The sequence below is a fragment of the Dermacentor variabilis genome, chromosome 2 (genome assembly GCF_050947875.1).
Source record: "Dermacentor variabilis isolate Ectoservices chromosome 2, ASM5094787v1, whole genome shotgun sequence".
NCBI classification, from domain to species: Eukaryota; Metazoa; Arthropoda; class Arachnida; order Ixodida; family Ixodidae; genus Dermacentor; species Dermacentor variabilis.
The window spans coordinates 3,796,645-3,813,173 of record NC_134569.1 but is presented as its reverse complement, the minus strand read 5'-3'; the positions used below and the strand labels follow the sequence as shown (position 1 = coordinate 3,813,173).

Below are 16,529 nucleotides of genomic sequence, written 5' to 3'. Positions count from 1 at the left end.
ATTGTCTCAGCGACCATCACGTGGCAGCGTTATCAACCGATGCTTCTTGCGAGCTTAGCAAGCTCATCGTGCCAACCTCGGCCACCGATCCCAAGATACAGAAAATGGTTGCGACGGACCTGTCTTCTGCGCAGGCTGAAGACCTTTACCAAGTATTATAGTCCTACAGAGATATTTTCGACTTCGACGATCGCCCTATAGGCCAGACGCTCGCGGTCAAGCATCGGATTCTTACTGGCGATGCTATTCCTAGTCACCGACGACCGTATCGAGTTTCTGCGTCGGAACGACGAGTAATGCAAAGCGAAGTCAACAAAATGCTTGACAAGAACATCATTGAGCCTTCTTCGAATCCCTGGGTGTCACCTGTAGAGCTGGTTAAGAAGAAGGATGGCACGTGGCGCTTCTGTGTAGACTACCGACATCTGAACAACATTACTAAGAAGGACGTCTACGCGCTCCCACGTACAGACGACGCCCTTGACTGCCTCCACGGTTCCAGCTATTTCTCTTCTATCGACCTTCGTTCTGGATACTGGCAGATTGCTGTTGACGATATGGACAGAGAAAAAACCGCGTTCTTCACACCTGATGGCCTATACCAATTTAAAGTAATGCCGTTTGGATTATGCAACGCCCCTGCCACCTTTGAGCGCATGATGGACTCCTTGCACCGTGGTTTCAAATAGTCCACATGTCTCTGCTACCTGGACGACGTCATCGTCTTCTCGCCCACGTTCGACACTCACCTTGAGCATCTAACAGCTATACTTGATGTATTTCGAAAGGCGAAGCTGCAACTTAACTCGTCGAAATGTCGTTTCGGCCACCGCCAAATTACTATTCTGGGCCACCTCGTTGATGCTTCCGGAGTACAGCTTGATCCCGACAAAACTCGCGCTGTCCGACACTTTCCGGTTCCGAAGACAGCCGCAGACGTTCGAAGTTTTGTCGGGCTATGCTCGTACTTTCGTCGTATTGTTCAAGATTTTGCGGCAATTCCTAGAGCCCTCACTATTCTTTTGAAGAAAGGCGTACAATTCTCGTGGGGTACTGCAGAAGCTGCCACCTTCTCTCGTCTCGACCCTCTTCTCTCCTCACCACACATTCTCGCCCACTTGGACCCTGATGCCCCTACAGAATTGCATACAGATGCCAGTGGTCGTGGCGTAGGTGCCGCCTTAGCCCAGCGTCAGCGTGGCCAGGATCGCGTTATTGCTTATGCGAGCCGCCTCCTCACACCATCGGAGCGCAACTATTCCATTACGGAACGAGAATGCCTTGCTGTAGTCTGGGCGGTTGCGAAGTTCCGTCCTTACCTCTACGGTCGCCCTTGTTCCGTAATCACTGACCATCATGCTCTCTGCTGGCTCTCATCCCTAAAAGATCCTACAGGCCGGCTTGGTCGATGGGCTTTGAGACTACAAGAATTTTCATATTCAGTGGTCTACAAGTCTGGCCGCCTGCACCAGGACGCTGACAACTTGTCGCGTTACCCTGTTGACGACCCTGATTCCTCCAATATTACCAGTGCTGCTTGTGTATTCTCTATGTCGCAACTGCTTCATTTCGCCGACGAACAACGTCGTGACGTCAAAATCAGAGCACTCATCGACCGTTTTGAACACTCTCCGGCCGACGCCACTCTACGCCTCTCCGTCCTCCGCGACGGTACACTGTACCGTCGTAACCTTCATCCGGACGGCTCTGAGTTCCTACTTGCCATACCTAAACACCTCCGCTCAACCGTTCTACAAGAGCTTCATGACGCACCAACGGAGGGACACCTCGGCGTATCTCGAACCTATGACCGTGTACGTCGCCGTTTTTTCTGGCCGGGCCTTGCCCGTCCGTACGAAGTTACGTCGCCGCTTGTGCACTTTGCCAACGACGCAAGAAGCCTTCCCAGCTCCCCGCTGGTTACCTACAGCCGCTTGACATACCTGCCGAGCCCTTCCATCGTGTCGGCTTAGACCTTCTCGGCCCATTTCCGGAATCTACATCAGGAAACAAGTGGGTTGCAGTCGCGGTGGACTACGCGACCCGCTACGCCGTAACCCGCGCTCTTCCGACCAGTTGCGCAACTGATGTTGCGGATTTCCTCCTGCATGATATCATTTTGATTCATGGTACTCCGCGTCAATGGCTAACAGACCGTGGCCGTACGTTTTTGGCGAAAGTCATTGACGACATCATGCGGGCCTGCTCCATTCAGCATAAATTTACTACCTCCTACCACCCTGAAACGAAAGGCCTCACTGAGCATTTGAACCGCGCCCTTACAGACATGCTATCGAAATACGTTTCAGACGACCACCGTGACTGGGACCTCCCTCTACCTTACATTACCATTGCATACAACTCTCCCCATCTCTAAACTGCTGGCTTTTCCCCGTTTTACCTCTTGTATGCCCTCGAACCGACGCTACTACTAGGCACCGTGCTTCCGTCCACCACAGCTTCAACTAGCGCTTATGCTCGTGATGCAATCGCCCGTGCTGACCATGCTCGTCAACTTACGCGCGTCGTCTACAAGTCTCTCAAGACAAACAGAAGCGACGCTACGACCTCCGTTACCGTGATGTCCATTTTGTGCCCGGCACCCTCGTGTTGCTTTGGTCATCATCGCGTAAAGTTGGCCTTTGTGAGAAACTGCTTTCCTGTTATACCGGCCCATATCGCGTGCTCCGCCAAGTGACCGATGTCACCTATGAAATTGTTCTAGCCACGCCCACTACGTCCTCCGGTGTGACAACCAGTGCCATTGTCCACATCTCCCGACTCAAGCCCTACAACTCTCCACGTGCCTTGGATATTTAAAAGCACCGTGACGGCGCTTTTGCCGCCGGGGGGGCAGTATTACAATATTATCGGTAGATACCCGAGAGACGAGCCGCCGCGAGAACGACGATGAAGTGGGTCTGTGCCCTTGGCGCGTGAAAATGTCGGCCTCGGGCTCTGGCTCCAGTCGAGTGTAAATAGCTTGCAAATAGCCTCTTCCGTCTGCATCTTTCTGCACGTAACAATATTATACTTCCTTATGTCAGCTGTCTTACGCTTGTTGATTAACTTCAAAAGTCCCCAGCAGCTGCGAAGAAACTGACCACGGCGGCGGACAGATCTCTGACGCAGCAGAGGGTGATAAGAATGGCTCCTGGCTCAGCACACGCCGCCATTGGAATCTGAACCCGGCAACGTTTAACGTAAGAATGTTATCTAATGAGGCGAGTCTAACAGTGTTATTGGAGGAATTAGAGGGTAGTAAACGGGATATAAAAGGGCTTAGTTAGGTTAGGAGAACAAAAGAAGCACATACAGTGCTAAAATGCGGGCTCGAACTGTGCTGCAGGTGTTTAGCGGAGGGACGAGAATTAGGAGTCGGATTCCTGATTAATAAGGATATAGCAGGTAACGTACAAGAATTCTATAGCATTAACGAGAGTGTGGCACGTCTTGTGAAAATTAATGAGCGGTACAAATTGAAGGTAGCACAGGTCTACACCTCTACATCCAGTCATGATGACCAGGAAGTCGAAAGCTTTTAAGACGTGAAATCGGCGATGAGCAAAGTCAAAACAAGATACACTAGACTGATGGGCGACTTCAATGCCAACGTAGGCAAAAAGCAGGCTGGAGACAAGTCAGTGGGGGAATATGGCCTAGAAATAGCAGTGGAGAGTTATTAGTAGGATTTGCAGAACAGAATATTATGCGGATAATGAATACCTTCTTCCGCAAGCTGGTTAGACGAAAGTGGACGTGGAGGAGCCCCAATGGCGACACTAGAAATGAAATAGACTTCATACTCCGCGCTAACCCTGGCATCATGCAAGATGTGGACGTGCCCGGCAAGGTGCGCTGCAGTGACCATAGGATGGTAACGACTCGAATTAGCCTAGACTTGTGGAGGGAGTGGAAGAAACTTGTGCATAAGAAGCCAAACAATGAGTTAGCGGTAAGAGGGAAACTAGAGGAATTCGGAATCAAGCTGCAGAACAGGTATTCGGCTTTAGCTATGGTAGAGGATCTTAGTGTTGAAGCAATGAACGACAATCTTGTGGGCATCATTAAGGAGCATGCAATGGAAGTCGGTGGTAACTCCGTTAGGCAGGATACCAGTAAGCTGCCACAGGAGACAAAAGATGTGATCAAGAAACGTCATTGTATGAAAGCCTCTAACCCTACAGCTAGAATAGAAGTGACAGAGCTTTCTAAGTTAATCAACACGCGTAAGACAGCTGACATAAGGAAGTATAATATGGATGAAATTGAACATGCTCTCAGGAACGGAGGAAGCCTAAAAGCAGTGAAGAAGAAACTAGGAATAGGCAAGAATCAGATGTATGCGTTAAGAGATAAAGGCGGCAATATCATTACTAATATGGATGAGATAGTTCAAGTGGCTGAGGAGTTCTATAGAGATTTATACAGGAACAGTGGCACCCACGACGATAATGGAATAGGGAATAGTCAAGAGAAATTTGACATCCCCCAAGTAACGCCGGAAGAAATAAAAAAGCCTTGGGATGTATGCAAAGGGGGAAGGCAGCTGGGGAGGATCAGGTAACAACAGATTTGTTGAAGGATGGTGGACAGATTGTTCTAGAGAAACTGGCCACCCTGTATACGCAATGCCTCATGAGCTCGAGCCTACCGCAATCTTGGAAGAACGCTAACATAATCCTAATCCACAAGAAAGGGGACGCCAAAGACTTGAAACTTATAGACCGATCAGCGTACTGTCCGTTGCCTACAAACTATTTACTAAGGTAATCGCAAATAGAATCAGGAACACCTTAAACTTCTGTCAAGCAAAGGACCAGGCAGGATCAATCAATCAATCAACACTATCAATCAGGTGATAGAGAAATGTGCGGAATATAACCAACCCTTATATATAGCTTTCATTGATTACGAAAAAGCGTTTGATTCAGTCGAAACCTCAGCAGTCATGGAGGCATTACGGAATCAGGGTATAGATGAAGCCATATGTAAAAATACTGAAAGATATCTATAGCGGCTCCACAGCCACCGTAGTCCTCCATAAAGAAAGCAACAAAATCCCAATAAAGAAAGGCGTCAGACAGGGCGATACGATCTCTCCAATGCTATTCACAGCGTATTTACAGGAGGTATTCAGAGACCTGGAGTGGGAAGAATTGGGGATAAAAGTTGATAGAGAATACCTTAGCAACTTGCGATTCGCTGATGATATTGCCTTGCTTAGTAACTCAGGAGACCAATTGTAATGCATGCTCACTGACCTGGAGAGGCAAAGCAGAAGGGTGGGCCTGAAAATTTATCTGAATAAAACTAAAGTAATGTTTACCAGTATCGGAATAGAACAGCAGTTTACGATAGGTAGCCAGGTACTGGAAGTGGTGAGGGAATACATCTACTTAGGGCAGGTAGTGACAAACGGAATCGTATCATGAGACTGAAATAACCAGAAGAAGAAGAATGGGCTGGGGTGCGTTTGGCAGGCATTCTGAAATCGTGAACAGCAGGTTGCCACTATCCCTCAAGAGAAAAGTTTATAACAGCTGTGTCTAACCAGTACTCACGTACGGGGCAGTAACCTGGAGGCTTATGAAAGGGGTTCTGCTTAAATTGAGGACGACGGAACGAGCTATGGAAAGAAGAATGATGAGTGTAACGTTAAGGGATAAGAGCAGATTGGGTGAGGGAACAAACGAAGGTTAATTACATCTTAGTTGAAATCAAGAAAAAGAAATGGGCATGGGCAGGATATGTAATGAGGAGGGAAGATAACCGATGGTCATTAATGGTTACGGACTGGATTCCAAGGGAAGAGAAGCGTAGCAAGGGGCGGCGAAAATTTAGGTGGGCGGATGACATTAACAAGTTTGCAGGGCAACATGGCCACAATTAGTACAAGACCGCGGTATTTAGAGAACTATGGGAGAGGCCTTTGCACTGAAGTGGGCGTAACCAGGCTGATGATGATGATACATTACAAGCCATAGTTGGCGATTTTTCCTCCAGCGTTTTACTTCCTCAAAGCGTCTATCTCTCTCTAGCTACTTTTACTCTCCGTTCAAGTTCGGTCACAATGGTTCTGGACAGTCGAAACAAAGCAGGCAAAAAGGCAATTGTTCATCCTGTTTACTGCCTCTGTTGTCGTGAACCACTGTCGTAAAGCTGTCACGTCGGCGAAGCGTGGTTACCCCTCTGTGCTGTTATGTCGAAAAGTGAATGTACCTCAGTGTAGTCCTTGAGCTTGGCTCCAGCGAAGACTTGCTGTATCGACTTCTGCACCTCCTTCTCGCGCACCCGCTCCCTGGGGGCCAGCCTGAGCACGAGCGTGCAGCCCCCGCCGAAGCGGTCCTTCAGCCGCTGGAGGCTGCCGAGGCATTGCAGCCGGCCTTCGGAGATGATGGCGATGCGGTCGCACACAGACTCACAGTCATCCATGCTGCAGGAAACACCGGTGAAGGAAACTTTGGCTGTTTTTCACAAAGGCTGCAGTGCGAGGATATTGACGCGTGTATTCTATGCAGACGACGACGATGACGATGGGAACACTAACGGACTCCGCCTAGTGGGTCACAGTGAGATTGGATGATGACGAAGAAATCGTGTCTCTGCTCTGCTTGTTTTTGAACAGATTGTCTTGTTCGTGAAGAAAGTCTCCCTGTGTTCTGTCCGCCTTGTACCGCAATACTAGGCGGAGTCCGTTAGTGCTCCCATCGTCGTCGTAGTCTGCATAGAATACACGCGTCATTTGTCGCTCCCTACGAGAGCATCATCCCGATGCTAGACAAGAAAGGTCACTTGCAGAAGTAGAGAACGCTAACATAGTTATTCGCTCACATAGAGCTTCATGCGGACAACGTGCACAAGTTCCAGACAGTGTGTGCGGTGGCGCGTACAGTTGGGATTATCGGGAACCACCTCGTAGGGGACATCACTGAATCGCCGCAATACCCGATATGATCCGAAGTATCGCCTTAACAGTTTCTCGGAGAGGCCTCGTATCCGAATGGGTGTCCAAACCCACACGCTGTCGCCGACTTCTTAGGTAAATATTCTACGATGACGATCGTAGCGACCTGCGTCGTAGTCTGGCTGCTGGCAGATCCGCAAGCTCGCGAGCCGCCGAGCTGCTTCTGCGCGTTGCGTAAACACATCGGCGTGCGCATCAGTGTCGTCAAAGCCACGTGGAAGCATGGCATCCAGCATCGTTCGTACATCTCGTCCGTGAACAAGGATGAACGGAGTGATGCGCGTCGTCTCCTGTTTGGCCGTGTTATAGGCAAAGGTGATATAAGGCAGGATGTTGTCCCAATTTTTATGTTCGACATCCATGTACACTGATAGCATGTCTTCAATGATTTCATTTAGGCGCTCTGTTAAGCCATTGGTTTGTGGATGGTAGGTGGTTGACTTTCGATGGGATGTTCCACTCAGCAGCAAGACAATCTAAAAGTGCAGCCGTAAATGCGGTTCCTCAGTCTGTTATTACGACGGTTGGCGCGCCGTGTCCCAACACCAGATGCTCAATGAAAAAGCGCGCTACCTCGGCTGCTGTGCTGCTCTGGATCGCCTTTGTTTCAGCGTAACATGTGAGATAGTCGGTTGCGACGATAACAAAGCGATTGCCTGCAGTAGAAGTAGGAAGTGGGCCCAAAATATTGACATGTGTACTTGTCTTTATCGGGCGACATGTTTTGCCGCCTAAGAAATGTTATCGCACAGCGCGGGACGCGCCTGCATGTATCCGAAGTTTCTGGAAATTTATCGATGCTTCCATCCGCTGTCTGTTGTCGCCGAACCTTGTGTTATCTGATTTCATCGCTTGACACGAATGGTGTAGAACTTTGTAGAAGGCATGCGGGTCCCAACGATTAGTCTGGAACATTCGATGACTGCTGTATAAATGCCGACGCGCTTGACCCGCTGATCAGATTTTCTACGATCGCCGAGCGTGTTCGCCGCTATCGTTGTGCTATAAGTGTAGCCTGTTTTGTGGGCACAGGCTCGCCCAATAAAAGTTTTTGTCGTTCACAGTATTGCTACTGTGTTATTCAACGTCACCACCACGTGACAATATCCATTCCGATTTGATCGAATGGTATTCGAGGGATCTGGATGGGTTGTACGAGGCCGGCTGGTTTCGTCTGATGCCACTTGTGCCTCTGGCAGTCGAGACAAGTGCGAACGTGATGTTTCACGGCGGTGGTAAGTCTCGGCCAGTAGTACCTTTGCTGCACTCAGGCTAATGTTCGCGTATAGCCTAAGTGACCAGAAGTCACCTCGTCTTGGCAAGTTTGAAGTACTTCCGTACGAAGAGCTGCAGGAATGACAAGCAGATAGGGGGACCCGATTGAAGAAAAGTTTTTTTTTGTAAAGGACCTTGGCCCGTAAACAAAACGACAACAGTCCTCTTGCGAAAACTGTAGGTGGGTTCGCAGATCTTCACTCCAAGTAATTGATTAGTTCAAGCAACTCAGGGTCGTCCCGTCGTTGTTGTGCGATGGCGGATGTGTCCATAACACAAAGAAATGCTGAGTCTTCTTCGGGCGGAGCAGGTCTCTATCGGCGATCGAGACAAGCAGGTAAGCATCCGTATGTCGTTTCCCCGACTTGTTCGTGACCGTCATGCCAAACTTTTGCAGCCTTAGGCTCCAACGCGCCAGCCGTCCAGAAGGATCTTTAAGGTTTGTCAACCAACATAGTGAATGGTGGTCGCTGAGAATTGGCGGCCATACAAATATGGGCGAAATTTCATAGCCGCCCATACCACGGCGGGGCATTCTTTCCCAGTTGCGGAGTAATTAGCCTCTGTACGTGACAGTGTTCTACTTGCATAGGCAAGCACTCTTTCTGTGTCCTCTTGCCGCTGCACAAGAACAGCTCCCAAGCCAACATCGCTGGCATCAGTGTGGAGCAGTGTAAGAGCGGTCTCATCAAAGTGAGCAAGCACTGGAAGTGTCTGGAGACGTGGCCGCAAGTCGTTGAATGCACCTTGCTCTTCGTCGCCGCCTACAAAAGCAACGTCGTCGCAAAGTCAATGCGCGCAAAGTCGACAATAAACTGCCGGTAATAGGCACAGAGGCCGAGGAAGCGCGTGACAGTCTTTTTATCGGATGGTACGGGAAACTGTGCTATGGCCGCAATTTTTTCAGGATCTGGCCGGACACCTGCGTGGCTGACGACGTGACCGAGAAACTGCAGTTCCGTGAAGCCAAAGTGGCACTTGTGCGGGTTCAGGGTGAGGCCGTCGGACCGGATGGACTGCAGAACCGCTTCAAGCCGTTCGAGGTGTCCTTGAAACGTTGCGGAGAACACGATGACGTCGTGGAGATACACTAAGCAGGTTTTCGACTTCAGACCCGAAAGTACAGTATCCATGAGGCGTTGGAACGTAGCAGGGGCAGAACACAAGCCAAAGGCAAGACTTTAAATTAGTATAGGCCATCTGGCGTCACGAAAGCAGTTTTTTCGCGGTCTCTGGGGTCTACTTCGATTTGCCATTATCCGCTTTTTAAGTCCATTGAAGAGAAGTAACGTGCCTGTCGAAGCCTATCGAGTGAATCATCTATACGGGGAAGTGGGTATACGTCTTCTTTGTACCTTATTTAGCTTTCGGTAGTCCACACACAAACGCAAGCTGCCGTCATGTTTCTTGACCGGAACTACAGGAAATGCCCAGGGCCTCGTTGATGGTTGGATCACGTCATCTTCAACCATTTTTGTCGCTTGTTGTATGGCTTCACGTTCTCTAGGAGGCACACGATATGGATTTTGGTGAATTGGTCTTGCCGTATACTGTGTAGTTATTTGGTGCTTTGTTAGAGGCGTCCGACCGACGCTCGACGTCGACGCAAAGCAGTCGTTGAATTTGGCCAATAGCGTAAGAAGCCGCTCTCGTTCGTGCTGCGACAAAGCAGTGCTAACGTCAAGTACAGGAGCTGGGTCTTGCGTAGGCGCTTCTTTGAATAGTGAAAAGCAGCCACGAACATCCGCAACGGCGTCAAAATAAGCCACAGCCGTCCCCTTGGGAAGGTGCCGTCACTTTGTGCTAAAATTTGTTAGCAACAGGTTCGTGCGCCCGTCCGTGACATTCACGATTCCTCGTGCGACCGAGATACCGTGAGTAAACAACAACGTAGTTATTTGGTCGGCAAATCCTTCGCTACGAAACGGTATGTCACGTGCTACCGAAACAAGGGCACACGATCGAGAGGGGATGACGACGTCGTCTTCTGTTAGACGAAAGAAGTTGTGTTGCCGCGATAAGCAATGGACTAAACCGGAGCTCTTATAAAACGTCACCATGCGGTTCGGGATGCTAATTACCACGCCATATTCCTTTAGGAAGTCCATTTCAATAATCAAATCTTTACAGCACACAGGCAGAACGATGAAAGCGGCCACGAAAGAACAATACCCGATATTAATTCTAGCAGTACATCTTCCAGTAGGCATCACTAATTGGCCGCCTGCCGTCCTTATGTGAGGTCCCGTCCATGGCATCTTTACTTTCTTCAGGTGGAGGACGAGTTCCTGACTCAATATAGAGAAGTCGGAACCAGTGTCGACTAACGCTGTCACCGGCTGCTCATCCACGAAAACATCAATGACCGCGCTCAAAATTTCTGCAGTGTTGATAGGCTTCACGTCGTTCTGCAGCGAGAATGTTGGAGGCTTTTTAGTGTCTCGCGGCGGGCCAGCAACCTTTCCCCCAGAGGTCGCCGCCTTTAGTTTCCCCGAGGCGGGCTGGGCGACCTTCGTCCTCGGAGCTCCGCAAAAGCGCGTCCAGTAGATGAAGCTATCTGACGTGGAGGGGTTGGAGAGCGCGACCGACGGCCGAAATCAGACCGATGATTGGGCACGGATTCGTCACTCGGGTGCGCTATTGGGGGTCACGAAAAGCAGCGCCGTCGCGGCGTAGCATGGCGTCGTCATTTGCACGTCGACCATAGGACTACGGACGAACAGGTCGAAATGATGTGTCACGATGCCAGCAATGACACGAAATATGGCCGGCGCCTCCGTAGTGAAAACAGAGTGGGCGCCTATCGACAGTGCGCCATACGTCAGTTCTCCGAAGTTGCGGCCGTCCCGTAGCGTCGTTTTGCGGCAGTGACCAAGACGCGGCGAACGACGGCTGGCGGTATGACTGAAGCGGCATAACGGCGCTTCGAAGCCTCCTCTTGCGGCGGCGACCAAGGAGCGGCTATCGGAGGCTGGTGGTACGGCGATGTGGTTGCAACCGGTGGTGGATATCGGACAGCGGCGGCGTAACTCAGGGGTCGCTGGTGGTCTTGCAGATCAGTTACCGGGAACGCCTTCCGGATTTCGTCACGCACCACTTTGGCGATTGACGAGACGGGTCTATCTAGTGTCGGTGTCAGAATCTTTTTGAATTTCCTCTCTGATGAGCTCTTTGACCAACTGACTCAAGGAGTTCTGATACTCGGCAGTCACTGCGGCGGCATTGATTGTAGTGCTAGTGGACAGTCGATCGTATTGCCTGCATCTGTGATGAAGGGCCCGCTCAATAGCCGTAGTCTCTTTGATAAACTCAGCGGCAGTGACTGGCGGATTGCGCAAAAGCCCCGTGAACAAGTGCTCTTTTAGACCTCGCATGAGGTAGTGGAACTTCCTATCTTCGGTCATGTTCCGGTCGGCTCTACGAAAGAGGCTGGCCATGTCCTCGGCGAACATTGTGACCGACTTACTAGGTTGTTGCACGCGTAGCTCTATCATTTTCTGGGCGCGGTCGCGTCGGTGGGCACTCGCAAAAGGATCCGTGATCCTCTGCCGAAAGTCATGCCAGCTCGTGAGGCTACCCCCGTGGGAGAGCTTTTGCTGCTCAGTCCACTGATTATTCTGTGCGACGCGTTCGCACTTATCCAGCCAGTCTTCAGTGCCTTCGAAGACTGCACAGCGATATCGATCGGGAACCAGCGGATGCAGAACGGTTACCTGCTGTGGACTGGGAAACCGACTGCTTTGGGGTGCTTGCGGTGGACTGGTTTCGGCCATTGCGAGATGAGTGCAGCTCCTGAAGGGAGGTGGTTGAAGAGCGGAGAACTCCGGGGCAAGGCCTAGCAATCGACGACTAGAGCGATGCACGGGTGTCGTAACTGGTGACAGTGCGTCCGGGCTAGATGAACGACTACCAGAAAGGTTCCGACGCATCAGACGCGGCCAGTACCCCACACCTCCAGCAGTGTTGCGGTACAACGCGGACAGAACACCGGGAGACGTTCTTCACGAACAACAGAACAATCTGTACAAAAACGAACAGAGCAGAGACACGTCTTCTTCGTCATCATCCAATCTCACTCTGACCCACTAGGCGAAGTCCGTTAGTGCTCCCATCCTCGTCCTCGTCGTCGGCACAGAATACACGCGTCATTATGCAATGTGAAATTTGTCGGGACATACGCCAAGCCTGAACAGGGCAATAGAAGGAAAAGCAGATACCCGCTAAACAAGTGGCCACATGAAACCTTTCCGTGCATTGCGTTAAGTCAAATTGCACCAGACAACCAGCATGTGACGATGACGTGTTTTGCAGCCATTGTTATTAAGTGCCGAAGGAACGTTACACCTCGTAATTACCTATAGATTCCGTCAGCAAGCAACCGCAGGCACTGGTCAGATTTCAGAATGATCTGCAGTCTCGATATGCGATAATATTGTAAGGCTGGGAGGCTTGCCTAATGCTTCGTGTACTAGCCTTGCATGACAAATGGCAAAAATGACTTCGAGTTTTAAACATATGAGTTGGGTGCACCTTCGCTTCGTGCAGCTCTCGAAGGTAGTGATGTAGCACTAAATCAAGCCACGGGATATATGCATTAGAGAGGAAACTGAAGTCCTCAGAGTGTTGTGAACTGTAAGTTCGATTTGATGACAGTGTCCCATACACTGAAAAATACTACTGCGTATATATGGTGTTCCATGCTATGTTTATGTAAAGTAAAACAAATGAAAAACAGATTATAGGCTTACGCCGTTGCCTATTCACGAACAAGCAGCCCAGCGGTGAAAGGGAAAACAGACATGTAATATTGGTACTATATGAAACAAAACATGGGGAAATTAATTTTCAACCGGCAATGTTTAGTTTTTTATGTTATCATCATCACCGATTAGCTTACGACAAGCTCATTTGTACTCGGTAACATTGTGCAGAACTTCAGAACATTTTATGACTTTTTTGCAAATTGTTACTACGATGTCCAAATAAAACAAGTAACGAACGACTAATCACCAAATGGCAATTAATAGTAGCGTAGAAGCACAGTAAGGTGGGCATGTTGGCATGATTTTAGCGTGTAAACCAGTGCACAAAGTGTCGTCGTCCAATCTTTGTCCGTGATTTGTGCGCTGGCTTTCGTGATGCAATAATTAGTATTAGTACGTATTATGTTATTTGCTGCACTATATTGCGTTTTGTCGTGTACGCGGTTTTCTATCGTATTATATATTATAATTACATTGAAGAAGCAAAGTTTTCGACGTAATGAATGACCAGTGAATACGGCTCAGGAATTGTAGGCATCTTCCTTCTTTTTCTTCAATGACGATTCGAACAAAATGCTCGCCCCTAGCGGCCGCACCGAGAAACAGTCTATCCAGGTTCAAGGTTGAAGCGAAAGAGGACGTCATGCGCTGTAGTTTTCAAATCATCGCAATGCCGCTGCGCCCGAGCCCGAAAATGAAAAATATATATAATCCTATTGTGAAGAAGTGCGCACAAACTACCGAGCGGAAGAGCAGACGACATTGCGGCCGTCCTCAACAAGAGAAAAAGAAAGACGAGGGAGGCTCGTGCAGTGGATGAGAAGGGTCTCGCGCAACGGAGATCGTTGGAACGCCGGCGCGACTAGGGCCACCGGGCCCACGGAACCCACATCTACCGGTGAGGTTCACCTGACCGAGCGTCCGTCTTCGGGACAGGGAACGCCTCGGGTCGTTGCACGGCACGAGACCCCGGAACGGCCTGCTGCAGCCTCGAACCCGCATCTACGCGCGAGGTTCGGGAGAGCGAGCGTCCGTCGTCGAGACGAGGAGCGCCTCGGGGCCTCGGGCCTTGCACGAGGCCCCAGGTCGGCCTGCCGGCATCTTGGAACCCGCTTCTACGCGCGAGGTTCGAGTGACCGGGCGACCGAGTGGCCTGTTCTCGTCTACGGAGCTGTGGGCCGTCCACCTTTTCCTGCCCGTGCTGCTGCGTCTGCTCTACCACGCCGGTCCTCCTCATACCAGCGAGTGCTCCACCGCAAGGACTCATCGTCTCACCACACTCCGGCCTTCAACCGCAACCTCGTGAGACTATATTTGTCTTGCTTACGAACAGCCTGACATGCGTGGTTCTAGTTGAAGGTATTCTTCGTGATTATGTGCCGTCTAATATAATTGTCGTGTGTTTGCTAATCATGCACCGTCTCCTCCATCTTCTTCGCGTCACACGCTTTGCAACGTGACGATCCTAACAACATCACATATCTGGCGTCCGCGAACAGGACTGCTCTTACGCTATCGAGAAGAGCAGCACATTGCATATGCGTGTCTGACGGGTGAGGATGGAGACAGACAAGCTTACGGCAATTGGAAAAGAACTGGGGTTGACTGGCCCGGCACTGAAACAATGGGTAGACGAAGAGCGCGCACGCGAAAGGGAAGCGCGTGAAGCACGTCTGGCTGAACGCAATGCAGCAAAAGAAGCTGATGCCGAAGCGCTAGCTAGATTAAAGGCTGAAAGGGAAGTGCTCGAGCTCAAGTTAAAGTTGAGGGAGTTAGACGCGACAGCGGGTAGCATGAGTACTACGCAGCTTACAGAGAGTGTGCACGCAGGTGCTTCCGAGAGCTACCAAAGTCCGCACAAGCTAATCCCACCATTTAACGAAGAACGCGATGAGTTGGATGCATACATTCAACGATTTGAGCGCGTCGCAACGAGCCAGGGCTGGCCACACGACAAATGGGCCCTATCGCTGAGCCTCTGTTTGACAGGCGTAGCTCTAAGTGTCGTCGGTAGAATGGCACCGGATCATGCCATGGACTATGCGACATTAAAACAGACGCTTTTGCAACGCTTCAGATTCACGGAGGAAGGCTACCGAAGGAAGTTTCGGTCGGCGAAACCCGATAATTCCGAAACTGGTAGACAGTTTGCCGGTCGTCTATTGGGATACTTTGATCACTGGCAAGAAATGGCCAATACGGACCGGACATACGATGCTCTGCGGGACAAGATTGTCTCAGAACAGTTTCTGATGACTTGCCATGAGAAACTGGCAGTCTTTTTGAGAGAGAGGAACTGTCAGGGACTTGACAAGCTAGCGGAAGCTACAGATCATTACCTGGAGGCGCAAGGGTTAGTTAACCTTGGCAAAGGTAAAAACGAGAGGGATACTAGCAAGCCACCAGGTCAAGCTCGAACTCCTGAGCGACAAGAAGAAAAGGAAAGACCACGCTGCTTTCTTTGTGGTAAACGCGGTCACAGAGCTGCTGATTGCTGGACCAATACGAAGGGTCCAAATACAAATACATCTTTCTGTGGAAAGTGCCGCCGCACTGGGCACAAGACAGGTGACTGCCCCAAAAAACCCAACAGTACTGAGAAGGCTTCGTGCTCGATGCAACAAGTAGACATGTCCAAGGCAGTAACCGAAGAGACACAGACCTTGCGTCGAGTTCCCGGAAGTTTGGAACGCGGGAGAACGCAGACGCGTAAACAAGACGAAGAGTCTATGCCTGCTGCCGAAGGTGTGCTTGAAGGACATCCCGCTACTGTCTTGCGAGATACGGGATGTGACTGTATTATTGTCAAGAGGTCCCTTGTACCAGACAGTAAGCTGACAGGAAAAATTTCCTCGGTGTGTCTCCTGGATAGAAGATTGTTGAAGCTACCTGAAGCAACCGTGGAGATCGCGTCACCGTTCTTCACAGGCAAGACTAGAGTTTTATGCATGGACAATCCCTTATATGATGTTGTCCTGGGAAATGTGAAAGGCGTACGGAATGCCTCCAATCCTGACAATGAATGGAAAAGACGTCTTTATACACCGAGCGCTGCGGATGATTGCTTTAGATCAGAAGGTGGAAACGGTTTTACTAATGAATCCATCTCTGCTGACATTTTATCATCGGGTGCTAGTGAAACCAGGGACAAGTCGGAAGTGGCGGCGACAACCAGACAGCCAAGATCAAGTCCGCCTTCATTACCAGTACCAGCTATAAACCCCCTAGACATCAGCCCAATCGACTTGAAAAGCAGGCAAAGGGAGGAGAGCAGTCTACGTAAATGCATTGAAGCAGTGGACCAAGAGATGAAGACTAGGTTCGCCGACGTCCAATTCTTTATAAAGGAGGGAATTCTTTACCGAAGATACACACTGCGGTCAAAGAAACAAATGGAACAGCTTGTCGTACCCAGAAGCCTTCGTCATTTTGTGATGAAAATGGCTCACGAAGGGATCCTTGCCGGACATCAAGGAATAAAGCGAACCACAGACCGTGTGAGCGAAGAGTTCTACTGGCCTGGA

General features: G+C 50.1%; 1 protein-coding gene across 1 annotated transcript in view; it reads right to left on the bottom strand.

The window, feature by feature from the left end:
- The window catches only part of LOC142570246 (uncharacterized), a 93,180-nt gene that overhangs the window by 48,713 nt on the left and 27,938 nt on the right, over nt 1–16,529 (bottom strand). The window contains exon 3 of the mRNA XM_075678648.1: nt 6,223–6,436. Coding sequence (XP_075534763.1) covers nt 6,223–6,436 — 214 coding nt within the window. The remainder of the gene's footprint in view (nt 1–6,222; nt 6,437–16,529) is intronic.